Source organism: Phasianus colchicus, chromosome 18 (assembly GCF_987193195.1).
Source record: "Phasianus colchicus chromosome 18, bPhaCol1.hap1.1, whole genome shotgun sequence".
Classification (NCBI taxonomy): Eukaryota; Metazoa; Chordata; class Aves; order Galliformes; family Phasianidae; genus Phasianus; species Phasianus colchicus.
The window spans coordinates 782,449-799,089 of NC_143453.1; the positions used below are offsets into that span (position 1 = coordinate 782,449).

The 16,641-nt window shown below is 48.8% G+C and overlaps 1 protein-coding gene across 4 annotated transcripts in view; it reads left to right on the forward strand.

Annotated features, from left to right (window-relative positions):
• Positions 1-16,641, forward strand: part of TPCN1 (two pore segment channel 1) — a 52,451-nt gene that overhangs the window by 9,130 nt on the left and 26,680 nt on the right. For 3 of the 4 annotated variants that reach the window (XM_031592075.2, XM_090120790.1, XM_090120789.1), the window contains exon 2: positions 14,397-14,521. In XM_031592075.2, the coding sequence (XP_031447935.1) occupies positions 14,397-14,521 (125 nt within the window). Of the gene's footprint in view, positions 1-3,164; positions 9,577-14,396; positions 14,522-16,641 lie in introns of those variants that run through there. The other variant, XM_090120788.1, reaches the window with a different exon arrangement.

The following is a 16,641-nucleotide window of genomic DNA, read 5'->3' on the forward strand; positions in this document are numbered from 1 at the left end:
GCTGCTCAGCTCTGCACTTCAGCACTGCATCGCCTGCAAAAGGTCTGCAGGGCGCTGGGGCGTGTGCTGGCATTGAGTCATAGCCTGGATAGCAGCATCCAGTGCTGCTCTTCTGACCTCAGACTGGCTTGCAAGGAATGGCTTTGCTTTTTGTGCTCATGAAAAGTGAAATTGAGGATGAGCGTCCATGCAATGCTGTGTTAAGTTTTCTGATGCTGTGGAGCTGAATGGTTTAGCAGCTCTCTGTGACTGCCTGCCTCTCGGGTGTGTAGATGTTGTCAGCTGGGAACGCCTGATCACCTGTATTTTATTCCAACCATAACCATATTTTTGAGAACACTTGCACTGTCTTCTGTGGGTTTGGGAAGGTTTATATGCAGAAGCAATGCAGCCCTCTGAAGGATTTCACTAGCTGTGTTCCTGCTCTTGGTAGCTAAACAAACAGGTGCCTGTAGCATTAAGACTTAGTGACCTATCCTGCTGATGGGAATGCTAAAACCTCTCCAGGGTCAAACTGCACCAGTGAGTGGCCGTGTGTCTTGCAGTGTGGTCAGACATGTGGAGTGACAGGCTGTCAGCCTGCAATGCTGGGGCTCCAAAGGCAGAAGCCTTACCACAGCGTTTCCACAGCCTGTCTCCTCCTGCCTGTGGGGTGGTCACGCTGGATGAGGAGTGATCAGAGCTTGCTTAGAGGCACAAGGGCTGGGGCATAATCTGTCCCCATGTGCAATGTTCCTACAACACTGGCCGACCATACCCAGCTGGTTGCTTAGCTCACTGCTGGTGATTCACCACTGAAACAGGAAAATGCTGCTGTTGGCCGCACAGCTGCTTGTTTTTCCTGGCACAGAGGGGACTGCTGTTGTGCAGGACGCTGAGCAAACCAGAAGCACTGGAAATGTGATTGAGCAGAGGAGCGTTTGCTGAAACTCTCTTGGATCTGCCCTGTCACCCTTGAGTAGTATTGAATGCTCTGCTTTGTTCTGATCTGCTGGCAGGTGCAAACAAGTGACCACGCTGGTCCTGATGAATTGAGAAAATGCTCCTAGGCAACTTAGTACAGAGAATTTTGGCATTAGGGTCAGAGAAGGGGGAAGGAAGTGACCAAGGCTAAGGCCCTTCCTTTTAAGTACAAGACTGGTGACAGGGCCTTATCTCTAATAGCTGTGGAAGGAGAGGCTTCAAAATGCTGAGTGCTAGCTGATTCTGAAGTTCAGCATTTAAGTATCAGCAGATCTTTTATTTATTTTTTTACTTCAGGCTCTGAGAGTGACAGTCTGAGTGCTGCTAAGACAGTGTCTTTCCTCCAGCCCCAAAAAGAGATCAACAGGACAGCCACTGCAGGCCAGCTAGCCAGACAGGATTTCCAAGCAAAATAATGGGAAGCCAGCAGTAGCTCTTCCAAAACCTGGAATTAAAGGGAAGTTTTCTGTGTCAATCGGTGTGGGCTTATGAGCAAGAGCGTCATATGAACCCAAAGTCATATGTTTATTTATCTTGTGAGGTGACAAGATTACTTGTCTTGGCACTAGCGTAGCATTTTCAGCTGAGCTGAAACCATGTTGGGATGCTTTCTTAGGGGCACATGTATTCCTGCATTCTTCAAATAAGTAACAGTCAGGGAGGGAGGTGATGTTTCCACCTGTGCTGGCTGCAATAATGGATGTGTGTTAATGCTTGTCATGCTTGCAGTGCCCTCGTTCCAGTTCACCCGAGGGCTGAGCAGAGCAGTGCCCTGAGCGGGAGGCTGTGAGATGGGGCAGAGCAGTGCCTGCCTGCTGGATGAAGCTGGAGAGCTTTGGGCAGGTGTCTGACAGCAGGGTTTGGAACCATGCTGGAAGAGTCGGAGGGGATCTGCAGTGCTGGTAACTTTTGTAATCAAAATTATGCATTTCAGCTCCATATGAGGTCAGACCTGATGTAAGGACCGATCTGGGGACAGCCCTCTGACATCTGGCTTGAAGCTGCCAAACTGATGGTTAACCTGTGACCTTTCTAGTGCCTGCCAGCAGCAGTGTTCACCAAATATGCAGGAATCTTTCCTTTTTAAAAAATATTAAAGAGAGCAGTTACCCAGCACTGGAGGTTGGGGTTTTCCCCTTTTCTTAACGAGCATCTTCCTCTGCTGTTGGTAGCTGCTTTTCCCTGGATGGGACACTGAGGCGGTTTCAATGTGGCAGTGCTGTATTTCAAAAGAACTGGTGTAGCAGAGTCCCACCAACACCACAACCTCTGCTGGGCTTTGTAAATCACTTTCTTTGATCTCAGCGTGCAGCAGAAAGACAGAAGAATACTGCCGTGGAATTACTGAATTGACTTGTTGTCTTGCGATCGCTGTGTCTTCAGGCCAGCACGGCACATGCCCAGTTACCATTGCGTTTGGCCAGCTGCTTCCTAGCTGTGCTCCAGAGCTGGCATCAAGATGCAATGCGTACTTGGGCTGCGGAGACCAATGGAGGTGGAGGGCCAACATTTAGGCAGCTGCCACTCTGCAGTAGTTGAGAGGGCTTCATTGCAAGGCGCTCGTCCTCTGCTAAGAAACTGGCCCAGGTTGCCCTGGGCTGAGCTCTGCAGGATGTTACTGCAGGAGGAGTTGGCGTTGTGTGGTGGGGAGCTCTGCTAGTTTCAAAGGAACCTGAGAGCTATAGCCATGCAGGTTTGTTGGTCAGATTCTTGCTGCTTTCTCAGGTAAGCAAAGCACTTCCTCTTTGCTTCCTGCTGCTGACGTTGCAGCTTTTCCAGGGAGCTGCAGGCGGCTGTAGCTGGAAGGCAGACCTGGCCTGGTTGCAGCTCTGTCAAACATCTTTCCAAGCTGCATCAGGAAAATCCAAAGGCTCTGCTTTGGGGAATCAAGATAAGGAACATGTTTTTAAAATGCTGACGTTGTGTTGATACTAAAGCATCGTGTTGAACGTTAGCATTTTAACATGTTAAAATCATGAGGCGTTCATTTCCCTTTTTGGAACAAAAAGAGGAAATGCATTCATGTAAGAGGATGTATTTTAAAAAAAAACCACAAACCTTTATCTGAGGGATTCTGATGTTGTCTCTCTCCTTTTCTGTTACTTCCCTAAAAAATTATGGGTTATAAAAATGTGCATATACATTTCATGTCTGGACTTTCTCCTGAGTCAGAGCCTTGGGCACAGCTTGTCTCTTTTTTAGGTGGGTTCAACAAAAACTGTAGCGTGTCTAGTTTGGTTGGGTTTTTTGTCCATTCAAAATGAGCTGTTTCAATGGCTCACTTATTTAATTTCAGTTACAGAATAATCTTATTTCTGTATTTCTAAAGCCCTGGTTGCTGTAAAGTGATTGGACTGGCAGGACCATAGGGCAATGTCCCTTGGGTAATGTGAGGCTGTAGGAGATCTTCTGTTGTGGCTTTGGCTTCCCCTTGTGGTACGGAGCTAAGATCACAAAGTGTGTGAAACAGGCAGCAATTTGGCTGAACACAGAAGCTGAGGTTGTAATTCTTAATGATGTTTTCCTAATGCAGCCTTCCTCTTCTGTGACTCTTGCTGGTTATAAATGCTTTGGATCCGGCACTGCAGTTCCAGCTTTGTTAAAAGAAGCAGAGCCTCCTCTGCTACATGCACTCACACTGTGCAGGTGCCTGGTTCTGGCTCCCTAGTGGGAGCGTGTGGACCTTTCCATGAAGTCTATGAATTGTTCTCATCCCTGTTTTCTTTGAAGCATCTTACTGTTTATTTTCTTTGATTTTACTTAGGAATGTCCCATTGTCCCCAGCAGGGAGGAGCAGGAAGGAAACGTTCGTGTGAATCCTCACAGCTCAGCGGTTAGTGAGCGCAGAGCAGGCTGTGACCTCCGTGCTGGCTTTGCTCTGAGAGCAAGATCTGTCTGGAAACACGGCGCCTGCTGGAACAAAGCAATTCCCTGCGATGCTTTGGCTCTTCTGTCATTGAGCTTAGCTTGTGCATTGGTGTTTCTAAGTGTTTTGGTGCAGATGTTAGCGAGGATATAGCGGTCCTCTAAACAACCCGGAGTTTGAATTGTATTCCATATAAGAAGATAGGCAGCACAGTTGATAAGAGGCAGTAATGTGTAAAAAGTGGCTTACCGTGCTGAGGGACATCTGCTCGTCGTTCGTGCGGATTCAGCTCTCTGCAGCGTGGCGGATGGCAGCACGAAGTGAGCTGGGGTGTGTGCTGCAGGAACTCCCTGCCTCCTCAGATGGAAGGATGGGAACCTGCAATTGTCTGCTAGCACTAACAGGAAGAGGCAACATGCATGTTCTGAAAGCTTGTGTGTGTTACCTGGGAAGCTGGAGTGGCTTTGTTTGTTGAGGCTCACAGCCAGCGAGTGCTGTGAGAATTCAGCAAGACAAAGAGCCCGAGGCTGCTGCATTCTGACTCAGTTCTGCTGACTTGAGGAGTTCAGCAGCGTGCTGTTTCTCCTGCACCTGTGCTCCGTTGGAGATGCCCTGTTTTTCCCCTGCAGCAAACTGATGGTAAATTGTTTTTAGGCTTCCTCGTGGCTGTTAAACTCCTTCCCATAGCATCTCCTGAAAACAAGAGGGGCGCTGGGATATTTTGGGTCTAAAGGATATGTCGTGGGATGCTTCAACAGGCACAGAGATGAAGTGGCAGCCAAGCACTAACAGCAGATTCTGCTGTCTCTCAGCTCTGAGATGCGTGGCTAGGAGCTAAATCAGCTGTGCGTTCTAGGCAGCTTCCAGCTTTCTTTCTCCCAGGTCGGTGAGCCTGGCCTTGAAGAGACAAATGTATGTTTATGCCTCAGCACCTGAATAAAAGGAGCAGGTTCTTATTGACTGCGTTGGTGGAGAGTTGAAATAATGAATTAGCTGGAGGTGAAGCTATGATGTCCCCCAGGAGTCGGTACTGGGGCCCATCTTGTTCAATATCTTTACTGATGACCTAGATGAAGGCATTGAGTGTACCCTCAGTAAGTTTGCAGATGACACCAAGTTGGGAGGTGGTGTTGACCTGCCTGAGGGTAGGGAGGCCCTGCAAGAGGGATCTGGATAAGCTGGATCGCTGGGCTGAGGTGAATGGGATGAGGTTCACCAAGGCTAAGTGCCGGGTCCTGCACTTTGGCCGCAACAACCCCATGCAGCACTACGGGCTTGGGAACGAGTGGCTGGATGAGTGTAAAGAGGAAAGGGACCTGGGGGTGTTGGTTGATGCTCGGCTGAACATGAGCCAGCAGTGTGCCCAGGTAGCCAAGGGGGCCAACAGCATCCTGGCCTGCATTAGAAACAGCGTGGCCAGCAGGAGCAGGGAGGTGATCGTCCCCTGTACTCAGCTCTGGTGAGGCCGCACCTCGAGTGCTGTGTTCAGTTCTGGGCCCCTCACTACAGGAAAGACATTGAGGCCCTGGAGCGGGTTCAAAGAAAGGCGACAAAGCTGGTGAGGGGTCTGGAGCACAAATCTTACGAGGAGCGGCTGAGGGAGCTGGGATTGTTCAGTCTGGAGAAGAGGAGGCTCAGGGGAGACCTCATTGCTCTCTGCAACTTCCTGAAGGGAGGCTGTGGTGAGGAGGGTTTGGCCTCTTCTCCCAGGCAACAAACAGGACCCGAGGAAACGGCTGCAAGTTGCACCAGAGGAGATTTAGATTAAACATAAGGAAGAACTGTTTCTCTCAGAGAGTGGCCAGGCACTGCAATGGCTGCACAGGGAGGTGGTGCAGTTGCCGTCCCTGGCAGTGTTCAGGAGGCGTCTGGATGAGGAGCTGTGAGATATGGGTTGGTGCTGGTGGTAGTGATGGTGGTGGGAGGACGGTTGCAGTAGATGATCTTGTAGGTCCTTTCCAACCTGGTGATTCTGTGATTCTGTGATTCTGTGATTCTATGCTGAAGCCCATTCTGGTTCCATCAGAATTCATTCTTCATTAATGTAGATGATTCTTGAAGCAAAATCATTGATAAGGCATATAGCAAACCTAGTAATGATGACATGCAGTTTTAAGTAGCAATTAACATAATACAACTGAAATCATTGGTTGTGCTCACTCATCCTCAAATCGCCTTTGAAGTGAGGGGTACACAGCAGACTTCCGTATCCTTCCATATCACCCATCAGGTGCGCTCAGGTCCTTGAGCAAAAGCAATCCCATGGACGGGCTAGCCTTTGTTCAAGGCAGGAAGAACCAGAACCGTCTTGCCCAGCATGTTATTCACGTGCATTACAGGTACTTTATTTCCTTCTACAGGACACAGGAGTTTTGACTGGGCAGGGCCAGCTTGATTGGCAGGTTCCCCAGTGTTGACTAACCAGATGGCTTTTACTAAATGTGTGTCCCAGTGTTTAAATGTGCCAGCACCCGTTGCTCTCAGTATACTCTTGAACAGTCCATTGTATTACATGATGCGGGATAGGATGTATGATATACCTGTGCATACTGCTTGGCCCAGGTGTTTGTGGGGTTGTTTTGGAAAGTCCCGTTGTCTGACTCAATTATTTCTGGGTACATGTTACCGCAAGACTTGCTTTTCAAGGCCCAAGATATGTTTCCAGCCATCCAGTGGTTTCTTCCACCACTGCAAGCACACGACACTTATGACACTTGCCCTGGTGAGTTTGTGGGAGTTTGATATAACCCACCTGCCCGGCCTCCCCAGATTTATACTTCAGCCAAAGAGGCTTTATCTGTTTGGCTGATTGCAGCACATGTTTCACGTTAGTGGATAACCTGTACAGTAAGGTCCATAGACAAGTCCTCCCTTCAGTTCCTAGCCCATCTAACTGTTCATTTTTTCCTTGATGGCCTGAGGTGTCATAGGCACAATGGGCTAGAAATAATTCACCCTTATGTTGCTAGTGCAGATCTACTTGAGTCATTTCAGTCCTATTGGCCTGATCCACCTGCTGGTTGTTTTGATACTCTTCAGTCACACGACTCTTAGGTATGTGAGCACCTACATGAGACCTTTACAACCAAGTTCTCCACTCAGACAGCAGTACCTTTCCACAGTGCAGGGGCCAGATGGGTTTGCCACTGTGCTGCCAGTTGTTCTGCTTCCATTGCTGTAACCACCCCATATGAGGTGGCCACAATCCAGGAGTCAGTGTAGAGGTAGAGCATGGCCACTTCTCTCCTTCACCAGTGTCTGAAGCCAGCTGTATGGCCTTCACTGCTGCAAACTGGCTCCACTCATCTTCTCCTTCTGCAGTTTCAGTGACTTGTCACGTTGACTCTATATAGCAGCCTTCCACCTCTGATGCTTTCCCACAATGTGACAGGTTGCATCAGTGAACAAGGCATGCTACTGCTTACTGTCTGTATATTACAGTAAAGTATAATATAGTATATTATACAGTGGGGTCTAAAAATTCCTAAAAACTGGATTTCCTGTGTAGGTCCCTTGACTGTTGTTTATGACATAACCAGATCTCATTAGGATTTGTATTATTTTCTTCCCTTTCTCAGAAACTTCCTCTGCTGTGTTGCTCGGCACAGTGATGCCACCAGTGATTGCTGGTGTTCAGAAGCTTCCTCTTTTTCCAGAGCAGTCTGGATCAGCCCATGACAAATGGTAGGGCTGTGTTTCCACCCCTGGGGCTGTCAATTCCAGACGTACTAGACGCCCCTCCAAGTGGAAGCAAAATGTGGTCTCCACTCCATTGCCAGAGGGATTGAGTAAAAAGCATTGGTGATGTCAGCTGTGGCATACAACTCGTCTGCCTTTGACTCCATTGAAGTTCTAGCATGTCTGGCACAGCAGCACTTAACAGTAGTGTGACTTCATTCAGGCCATGATAGTCCACTGTTAGCCTCCACTCTCCACTGGCCTTTTGTACTGGACATGTGGGGCTGTTGGTGAGTAAGTCTTTCTGATTACTCCTCGGTTCTTCAATTGACAAATCAACTGATGAATGGGAATCAGAGTCCCAGTGGGTGCAGTACTGCCACTAGTGCACTGTTATAGCAGTGATCTGCACCTGCTGTTCTACTCTTAGCAACCCCACAACAGAAGGGTCCTCTGAGAGACCAGCTAGGGTAGACAACTGCTCAAAGTCCTTCATCTCCAAGGCAGCTATACCAGAAGCCCACCGATACTCTTTTGGGTCCTTGAAGTACCCTCTCCTGAGATGCGTGGAGACTACGAGCCAGTTGCAGTGGAGTCCTTTTGCCGCTCATTCATAAACCAGGACAGCTTTGGTGCTGCTGGGGTCTGCCATCTGCCATGGTGCACATACAGCATTGCTGGATTCCTGGTTACGTTTCCCTTAAACCGAGAGCATAAACCTGTGTCTAGCAAAGTTTGGGTAACAACGGGTATGCAGTTTCTGCAATAGAAATGCAGTGCTTGAAATGAGAAGACACCAGTTAAATGGTGAAGTGCAGCAATCAGAAACTGCAGTGTGGGCTTCTTTGTGCTCTTGCTGCTTGCACAGGGATCAGACCCAGCAAGGGCGATGCTCGCACACTGAGCCTGAGTTGCATATCTGTGGACTTGTGCAGCACGCTTTGGAAGCATGCCCAAGCTCCAAGAGCCTTGGTCAGCAGCCACTTCTGGATCGGTGTCCAACTCCGACTGGGACGCTGCTGTCCCAAGGAGAGATCTCTAAAAGTGTGCTCTTTGACAGAGAAGTGATGTACACACTTGTCAGGATCTCTCAAGGCAATGTGAATGAAGATGTCCTGCCTCCTAATTCTCAACTTCTCTGCACTTCTTTCTATGTTTGCCAAGGGAAATGCTACTAGTGAATGCAACTCCTCACACTAGCAGATTGCATTTTGCTGTCCTACAATGAGTGTATGGGGTATGTCAGCAGTATGAATGGCATATTTAGCTATAGGAATTTTGCTGAATTACATTACTTGCCCTGCCTTCCATGCAGTTTGCGGCTCTCTGCCAACAGGATGTGCTTACTGAAATAGCGCTGTGTAGACAGCATGGCAGCCAGCAGCACCACCAAGACCTTCCTCAGCCTTCTGAGAGCAGGCCCTCTTAAGTCAAGTGAAGACACATGGCTCTGGATTCTAACTGGAACCATCTGAAGCTGCTTCAGTGAAATACTGTAAACAGCCTGTTGGATCTGGAAAGCAGAACATCTGCAAAGCACACTAATGAGAGCCAAACTGGGGAAGCTCTGAGGCGAATGTAAGAGCTAGCCTGTAGCTAGCTAGCTGGTAGGAGGCTAACCAGTTGAATCTTTAAATTATTTCATTTAGTAAAACAAATGCAAGCACCAAAGATCAAAACTGAAGATCCTAATTGTCTTCAGCTTAGCTTAAAATGGGCTGGCTGGGAAGGATGGCTTCTCCCTGGTTCCTGTGAGCGTGCTGTGTTCCCCCATCCCCTCCTTGGCTCTGCCCTGTGCTCCCAAAACAGCTGCAGAACCCGCCTGCCCCTCCTCCCTCCGAATGAGAGAAATGTGTTTGCCCGGAGAGCATTTAGTTCCCCTAAGTAGGGAATTTGTTTTGTGAAGGGAAAGGTTTGGGCTCTGGAGAGTTTATGCTCATTCTTCCTTTCTTTTTGTTTTTTGTTTTTTATTGTAATGATGACATATGGAAACTATTTACACAGGAGCATGCTCCACTGCACTGAATGGAAATGTTGGAGTCCCGGCAGTGTCATTCCGGATGCCTTGTGTAAGCAGCCAGCTGGTTTTGCTTTTTCTTTTTTCATTTTTCTTTTTTCTTTTTTTTTTCCTGCCTTTCTTTTTTCCCCTCCCTCTTTCCCATCTCAGGGAGCACCAGGGATAAGTTGCACAAGTGTGGAAGGAAGCTCTGCCATCTGTGAGCAGCTCCATTTGCTTGCCGTCATGCCCCTCACACCGTGAATTTCGCCAACCTCTATTTGCATTTTTTTGCTGAGAGAGGTAGGGGAGAAGTCTTGCTGTGACGAGTCAGCGGTGTCAGCACTCTGACTCCTTTCCCGTTAGTTTTCCTCGTGCTGTCTGGTGAGCAAATCCTGCTACATGCCAAAATAGGAGAGCTTGGTCTGCAAATCCTTGCTTTACAGCCGCACTCATACTTAAAATGCCTTTCTCCAGCAGTGGAACATTCAAACATCCTCCTCTAGGATAGCAGTGGAGAAGCTTCAACTGAGATCTGAGCCACCTTCCTCCAAGGGAGGGGAGAACGCGTGTAGTTCTGCGGGGAGCAGGGAAAACTGTCCTGTAAGTGAGGACTGGCTCTGGGACGGAGGAGCCCCGGCGCTGCCTTACCTCTGCTCCCCAGCTCCAACACACAGCGCTCCTGTGCCATGGCTTCCATGCCTGCCATCTCCCTCGAGGACTGCGGGAGCCCCTGGAGAGATCCTCCTATCTCTCTGAGCTCAGTACTAATGGTAAAGCTGCTGAGGATGTCCTGCAGCACGGAGCAGGGGTTGTATTAGTCTGTGTCATTGTTATCATGGGAGCAGCTGAGGAAATTAGCTAGCTGGAGGGCTGCCAAGCAAACAGTCAGAGATGATCTTCGAATTTATTATTATTTTTTATTATTTGTTGCCCAGATGATGTTCTTGCCTCAGGGGTACTGGAGCAGCCTTCTGGTACCTGATGGGGGAAGGAGCTGATCCTCAAAATGCAGCTCTGCACTGGAGCGCTTTGCCAATATGCTGTTTGTTCTCTGTGCCTGCAAAATGCTGCTGGTGTAGGCAGGAGGAGGATGTCTTGGTTTCTAGAGCTTGTTTGTTTGTTTCCAATTTCTATCTCTGAGAACTGTTTCATATTTGCAAACTTGATCTTGCTGGGCCGTCCCTTCTAGGTCAGCTGTGAGTCTTCTGAATGTGAAACACAAAGGGATATCCTCTTTTTTTTTTTTTTTTTTTTTTTCTTGTGGCACAGCTTTTCCTTGAGTTAGTCCTTTACAAAGCCAGCTTTGTCTCTGAAAGAATTATTTGAAGATTGGACATAGCTTGGCACCTTTTGGTAGGTGCAGCATCCCGGCGTTTTGTTCAGTACTGCACAACTTTGTAGATTTGCTCTGATGTCCTTAACACTTGAACGTGTTCCAGTAACACAGTGGCACAGTTGGTAGCCTGGTTTGCACGTCCCTTTTACCTGGAAGAGCTGGTAGCCAAGCTGTTGATTCCTTGCTGCCTCGATACCTCTTGAATCGCAGGAGGTGCTGGATTCCCTGGGTGCTCGCTGTTCTGAGGAGCTGTGCAGGGCCTGGGCTCTGCTCCTGCAGCTCCACCAGGCAGCCCGGGCCGTTTGCAGCAGGCAGTGCAGGAGCTTGGTGTCACGCTTCAGAGCTGCTTCAGTAGTGCTACGGCTGGCACAGATGGCCTTGGTGCAATGGGAGGAGGCTGTGCTGGCACCTGTCGCCCAGCAAAGCGTGGGGACGTTGGGCAGCAGTGGGCTGCATTGGAACATTCAGATCTGCAGTGGTGTTTTAGAGAATGGAGAAGGTGAGGAAGAGAAGTAGGCTTAATGCTGTGGGAGCGTCAGCGGTCTGCTCACACGGCTCAGGTAGCAATGAGCTTTGTGTGATGTGGGTGGGAGAGGCAGCTGTGCTTTGGCATGGGGCTTCCTGACCTCGCAGGGCAAGCAGTGCTATTTCTACTGATGTGCGTGCAGTTTTGGGTGCAGGCTCTTGTAACTCCTGAGGGCTTTCTAGAAGGCCTGAATCCCCTGGTTTAGCTAGGATTATTTTATCATAGAAAAGAAGTGCAGCAAATCCCCAACACGCCTTCAGAAGAGAGGAAAAGTATCTTTCTGTCACTTTTCTCTACTTCCCCAACAGAAACTACCCCATCACAGCTCCTGTGCTTATGAAAGGGGGAAATCAGCACTTTTTGCATTGTCAAGATAATTTTAGACATTCCCTCTTTGGCAACAGGAGGCTATGGAGGATGGGAGTGCCTAAGAGCGAGACCCTGTGTGGTCTGGGAGCTGTCAGGTCTGGGGACCTGAGTGCAGGTCTCTTCACATAGAGCCCTGGAGCTGCAAAATGAAAGTTCTCTTCCCAGAAGAAGAAACAAAATGATGCTATCTTTTTGCACGGTACATGACGACTGTAACATTTTTGGCTTTGTTTTCATGTGTCTTAATAGCACTGAGGCTGTAGAACACAACTGGCAAGTACTGTGGTGTTTCTACACGTGCCCTGCTTAGCTTTCCTGGGAAGGGCACTCAGTGTACGTACTTGGCAATTACTTTTTTGCAATTGAATTGTATATTTCAAATGGAATTTTTATTTTTGGAAGTCTTGTGCAAATGTTCAATAAAGCATTGCTTTATAATGCATCTCTTAATTTAAAATAAATCTGAGATCAGCAAAATCCATTTTTTGTCCTTTTTTTTCTTTCTTTCCTCGGAAGGATGTCGGTACTCATTTACACCAAAAGGAGGGTGCAAAGATGCATTGTTTAATGACTGTGGAAAGCTCTGACAAAATGGGATGTTCTCCTGAAAATACCATGCTACTGCTGTTAGTGTGTTGTACAGCTCTGTTCTTAGTCTGGTTCCCCATGTTGTCTGTAGTCCTGTGCTCCCTTCTTCGACAGTCCTCTTGCTGTTAAATGCAAAAACCAGTGTTTCTCTTGCAAGCTCATGTCTACTTAGTGGGTTGAACATCCTCAGAGACCTCTGTCAGCTTATTTGTAGTTTGGCTGTTGGCTGTATTTTGTGAACGTGACAACACAGATCAGGTCCTGCCTTGACAACTTAGTGGATTTTATGGTGGTGTATCTGTTAGTGGACAAGGGCTGGTGTCATCTGTCTGGACTTCAGTAAGGCCTTTGACATGGTCCCCCACTACCATCCTTCTCTCCAGATGGGAAACATGGATTTGATGGGTGGACTCTTTGATGGATGAGGAGCTGGTTGTGAGAGCATACCCAGGGAGTTGTGGTCATGGTGGTCATGGTGGTCATGGCTCAATGTCAACATGGAGATCAGTGATGAGTGATGTCCCTCAGGGGTCAGTACTGGGACCGGTGCCCTTCCAAATCTTCATCAATGACGTTGACAGCGGCATCGAGTGCACTCTCAGCAGTCTGCAAATGAGACCAAGCTGTGCGGTACAGTCCACACCCAAGGGATGGGATCTTCAACAAAGCCAAGTGCGAGATACACACCTGGGTGGAGGCAACCCCCACTACCAATACAAGCTGGGGGACGAAAGGATGGAGCACAGCCCTGCTGAAAAGGCCCTGGGGGTCCTGGTGGATGGCGGCTGGGCATGAGCCAGCACCGTGCCCTCACAGCCCAAAAACCGACCGTATCCTGGGCTGCATACAGAGCAGTGTGAGCAGCAGGGCGAGGAGGGGATCTGCCCCTCTGCTGTGTGCTGTGAGACCTCACCTGCAGGGCTGCATCCAGATGGGGAGTGCTCAGTGCAGGAGAGACATGGAGCTGCTGGAGCACGGCCACTAAAATGCTCCAAGAGCTGGAACACCTCTCTGCAAGGACAGGCTGAGACAGCTGGGGCTGTGCAGCCTGGACAAGAGAAGGCTCTTTGGAGATCTGAGAGAGGCCTTCAGTATCTAAAGGGCTGTAAGAAGAGGACAGACTATAGCAGAGTTTGTTGTGATGGAAGAAAGGGAAATGGTTTCAAAGTAAAAGAGGGTAGATTCTGGAGAAAGTAAGTTTGTGGGGTGACCTCATTGCAGCCTTTCAGTGCCTAACGGGAGCCTACAAACAGGAGGGGAGTCAACTCTTTGAAAAGGTAGATAACAGCAGGAGAAAGGGAAATGGTTTTAAGTTGAAGGAGGGAAGATTGTGTTTAGGTTTCAGGGGGAAGTTCTTTACTGTGAGAGTGGTGAGGTGCTGGAACAGCTGCCCAGAGAGGCTGTGGATGCCCTGTCCATCCCTGGAGGTGTTCAAGGCCAGGTTGGATGGGGCCCTGGGCAGCCTGGGCTGCTGTGAAATGTGGAGGTTGGTGGCCCTGCGTGTGGCAGGGGGTTGGAGATTCATGATCCTTGATGTCCCTTCCAACCCTGGCCATTCTGTGATTTAGATTGGATATAAGGAAGGTCTTCTACAGTGAAGGTGGTTTGGCACTGGCCCAGGCTGCCAGGAGGGGTGGTGGATGCTCTGTCCCTGCAGACCCCAAGGCCAGGCTGGACGGGGCGCTGAGCAGCTGGTGGGGCTGTGGGTGACCTGTGCATCACAGAGGTGTTGGACAAGGGAGGAGCCTTGAAACATCACTTCCAACTCAAGCGATTCTATATTCTCCTGTGCCAGGAGATCCATTGATTGCATTAAATAGGATTCTGTTTTTTCTGATGACTTTCTAGGAGCATTCTGATGTTGGAGTGCTGAGTCCTGGTGTGTCTTTTAAAAGTTCCTGTTGGAACAGTCTGTTACTCCATGTACAACTGCCCGTTTTCTTGGTTTCTCTGCCACGTCTTGGTGCTTTTATCTTGTCCTACCGCCTGGCTGTTTTGTATTCTCCCCAGTGAGTCTCTACTCACTTAATTGCAAACCAATTTTTCTTTTTCTCTTTTTGTACTGCTGCAGATGGAGGTAGCTACGACATTATTAATGATGCATCCAGCCCTGCTGCAGGGGACTGCTGTGCACAGCAGAGCTCTGCCCAACACAACTGGGAAATGAACTACCAAGAGGCAGCAATCTACCTCCAGGTGAGCCCTGATGCATCGTGTGCAGTGCAAGAAGTAGTCTTCTGAAGTTACAATAGTTCTTGATTATAAGGAGAGTGCTTAGTCTCCAGATTAAAAAAAGAAATAAATAGATGTTTTAGAAAGGAGTCTGCTCAAAGAATGGGAATATGCCAGAGTGTGCCTCGAAGGGTTTGACAAGACATTTGGGGACACAGAAAATGGTAGTGCCATTCTTCCACCCTGCTCCTCTTTGTTCTCATTAAAGAGAGTTGCATTGCAGCTTTAGGTGCTCTGGACCCAGGTGGTTTTGTTGCCTGAACTGCCGCAGGGCGTCTGATGTTTGCTCCTCCTAGCTTCTACCCTGCAGAACTGAGGACTGTCGCTCCCCTGATGCTTTATAACCTCTATGCTAGAACCTTGGTAATCCTTCAGCTTGAAATCCAATGGTAACCCCAGCCTCTCCTGGGCTTGTGTTCAAGCTCATGATTATCAGAGATGCTCTGCAAAGCTTCACTGAGTTGCTGCAATGTCTGATGTTAATGGACGCAGCAGGCTTGGCCCTTCAGATGCAGATTAGTCTTGCTGCTGTCTTGACCAATGTCCCTAATGACAGTGTCCTTGAAATGGAGTAGGCATAACTTTAAAAATATGCAGATTGTTTACGTGAACCAGTAGCTGCAGGCAAACATCCGAACAGGAGACTTTACTGCCCAGCCACGTTTATAATTGCTTGGCTACCAAGAGGCAGAATTTAGACTGTTTTTTCATTCTGCAAATGTGTTTTTTCAGGCATGAATAAGAATGTCCTGCCGATCTACGCTAGCTCTCCCTTGGAGCGGGGGGCTTGCCTCGGATGGAGCTTGCTGCTGCTTTTGTCTTGCCCACAGTCTGGCTCCCTGACCTGGCAGTGTTTGTTTGCTTTTACACAGAATGTGAGCTTGCCTGTGAGATGCCAAAATGAGAAACATTTGAAACTGTCTCCTGACTGAATCTTGAATGCCTCCCCTCTTAAAGGAGGTCCTGTTTCCTAGTCTTGTTTCTAGTCTCATTTGCAATCAGTTATTATGTTGCAGTAGTAATTGTTTACCAACCTTACAGTAATTGCTTACCTGGAAGTATATTTAAATAAATACGTACATGAAACCTAATGAGGTTCATTAAGGTCAAGTGCAAGGTGCTGCGTTGGGTTGGGGCAATCCCAGGTATTTGTACAGAATGGGGGAAGATCTCCTGGAGAGCAGCCCTGTGGAGAAGGACTTGGGGGTCCTGGTGGACAAGAAGCTGACATGAGCCAGCAGTGTGCGCTTGCAGCCTGGAAGGCCGACTGTGTGTTGGGCTGCATTAAAAAGGGGTGGCCAGCAGGGAGAGGGAGGTGATTGTCCCCCTCTGCTCGGCTCTTGTGAGGCCCCATCTGCAGCACTGCATCCAGGCCTGGGGCCCCCAGCACAGGAAGGACGTGGAGCTCTTGGAGCGGGTCCAGAGGAGGGCACTGAGATGTCAGAGGGCTGGAGCAGCTCTCCTGTGAGGAAAGGTTGAGGGAGCTGGGCTTGTTTAGCTTGGAGAAGAGAAGGCTCTGGGGAGACCTCATTTCTGCCTTCCAGTATTTGAAGGGAGCATATAAACAGGAAGGGGAACGGCTGTTTATGAGGGTGGATAGTGATAGGACAAGGGGGAATGGCTTTAAGCTGAGAGAGGGGAGGTTTAGGTTGGATATTGGATATTAGGAGGAAGTTTTTCACACAGAGGGTGGTGAGGCACTGGAACAGGTTGCCCAAGGAGGCTGTGGATGCCCCATCCCTGCAGGCATTCAAGGCCAGGCTGGATGTGGCTCTGGGCAGCCTGGGCTGCTGGTTGGCGACCTGCACATAGCAGGGGGTTGGAACTGGATGAGCATTGTGGGCCTTTTCAACCCAGGCCATTCTGTGATGCTTCAGAATTGAAAAACATCTCAGCTGCGAAAAAGTGATCTCTTAGGACAGTTTCCAAGAGCCAGAAAGTTTCCTGTAAGTGACAGAAGCCCGCTGGCTTGAACCACTGGCTGAAGAAACAAGCTGCTGGATGGTTCTACGTGAAAAAAACCTGCTCTAAATTCTAAGCAAACAAGGTTTTTTCATAGAAGTGAAAATAGTGATGATGCAGCT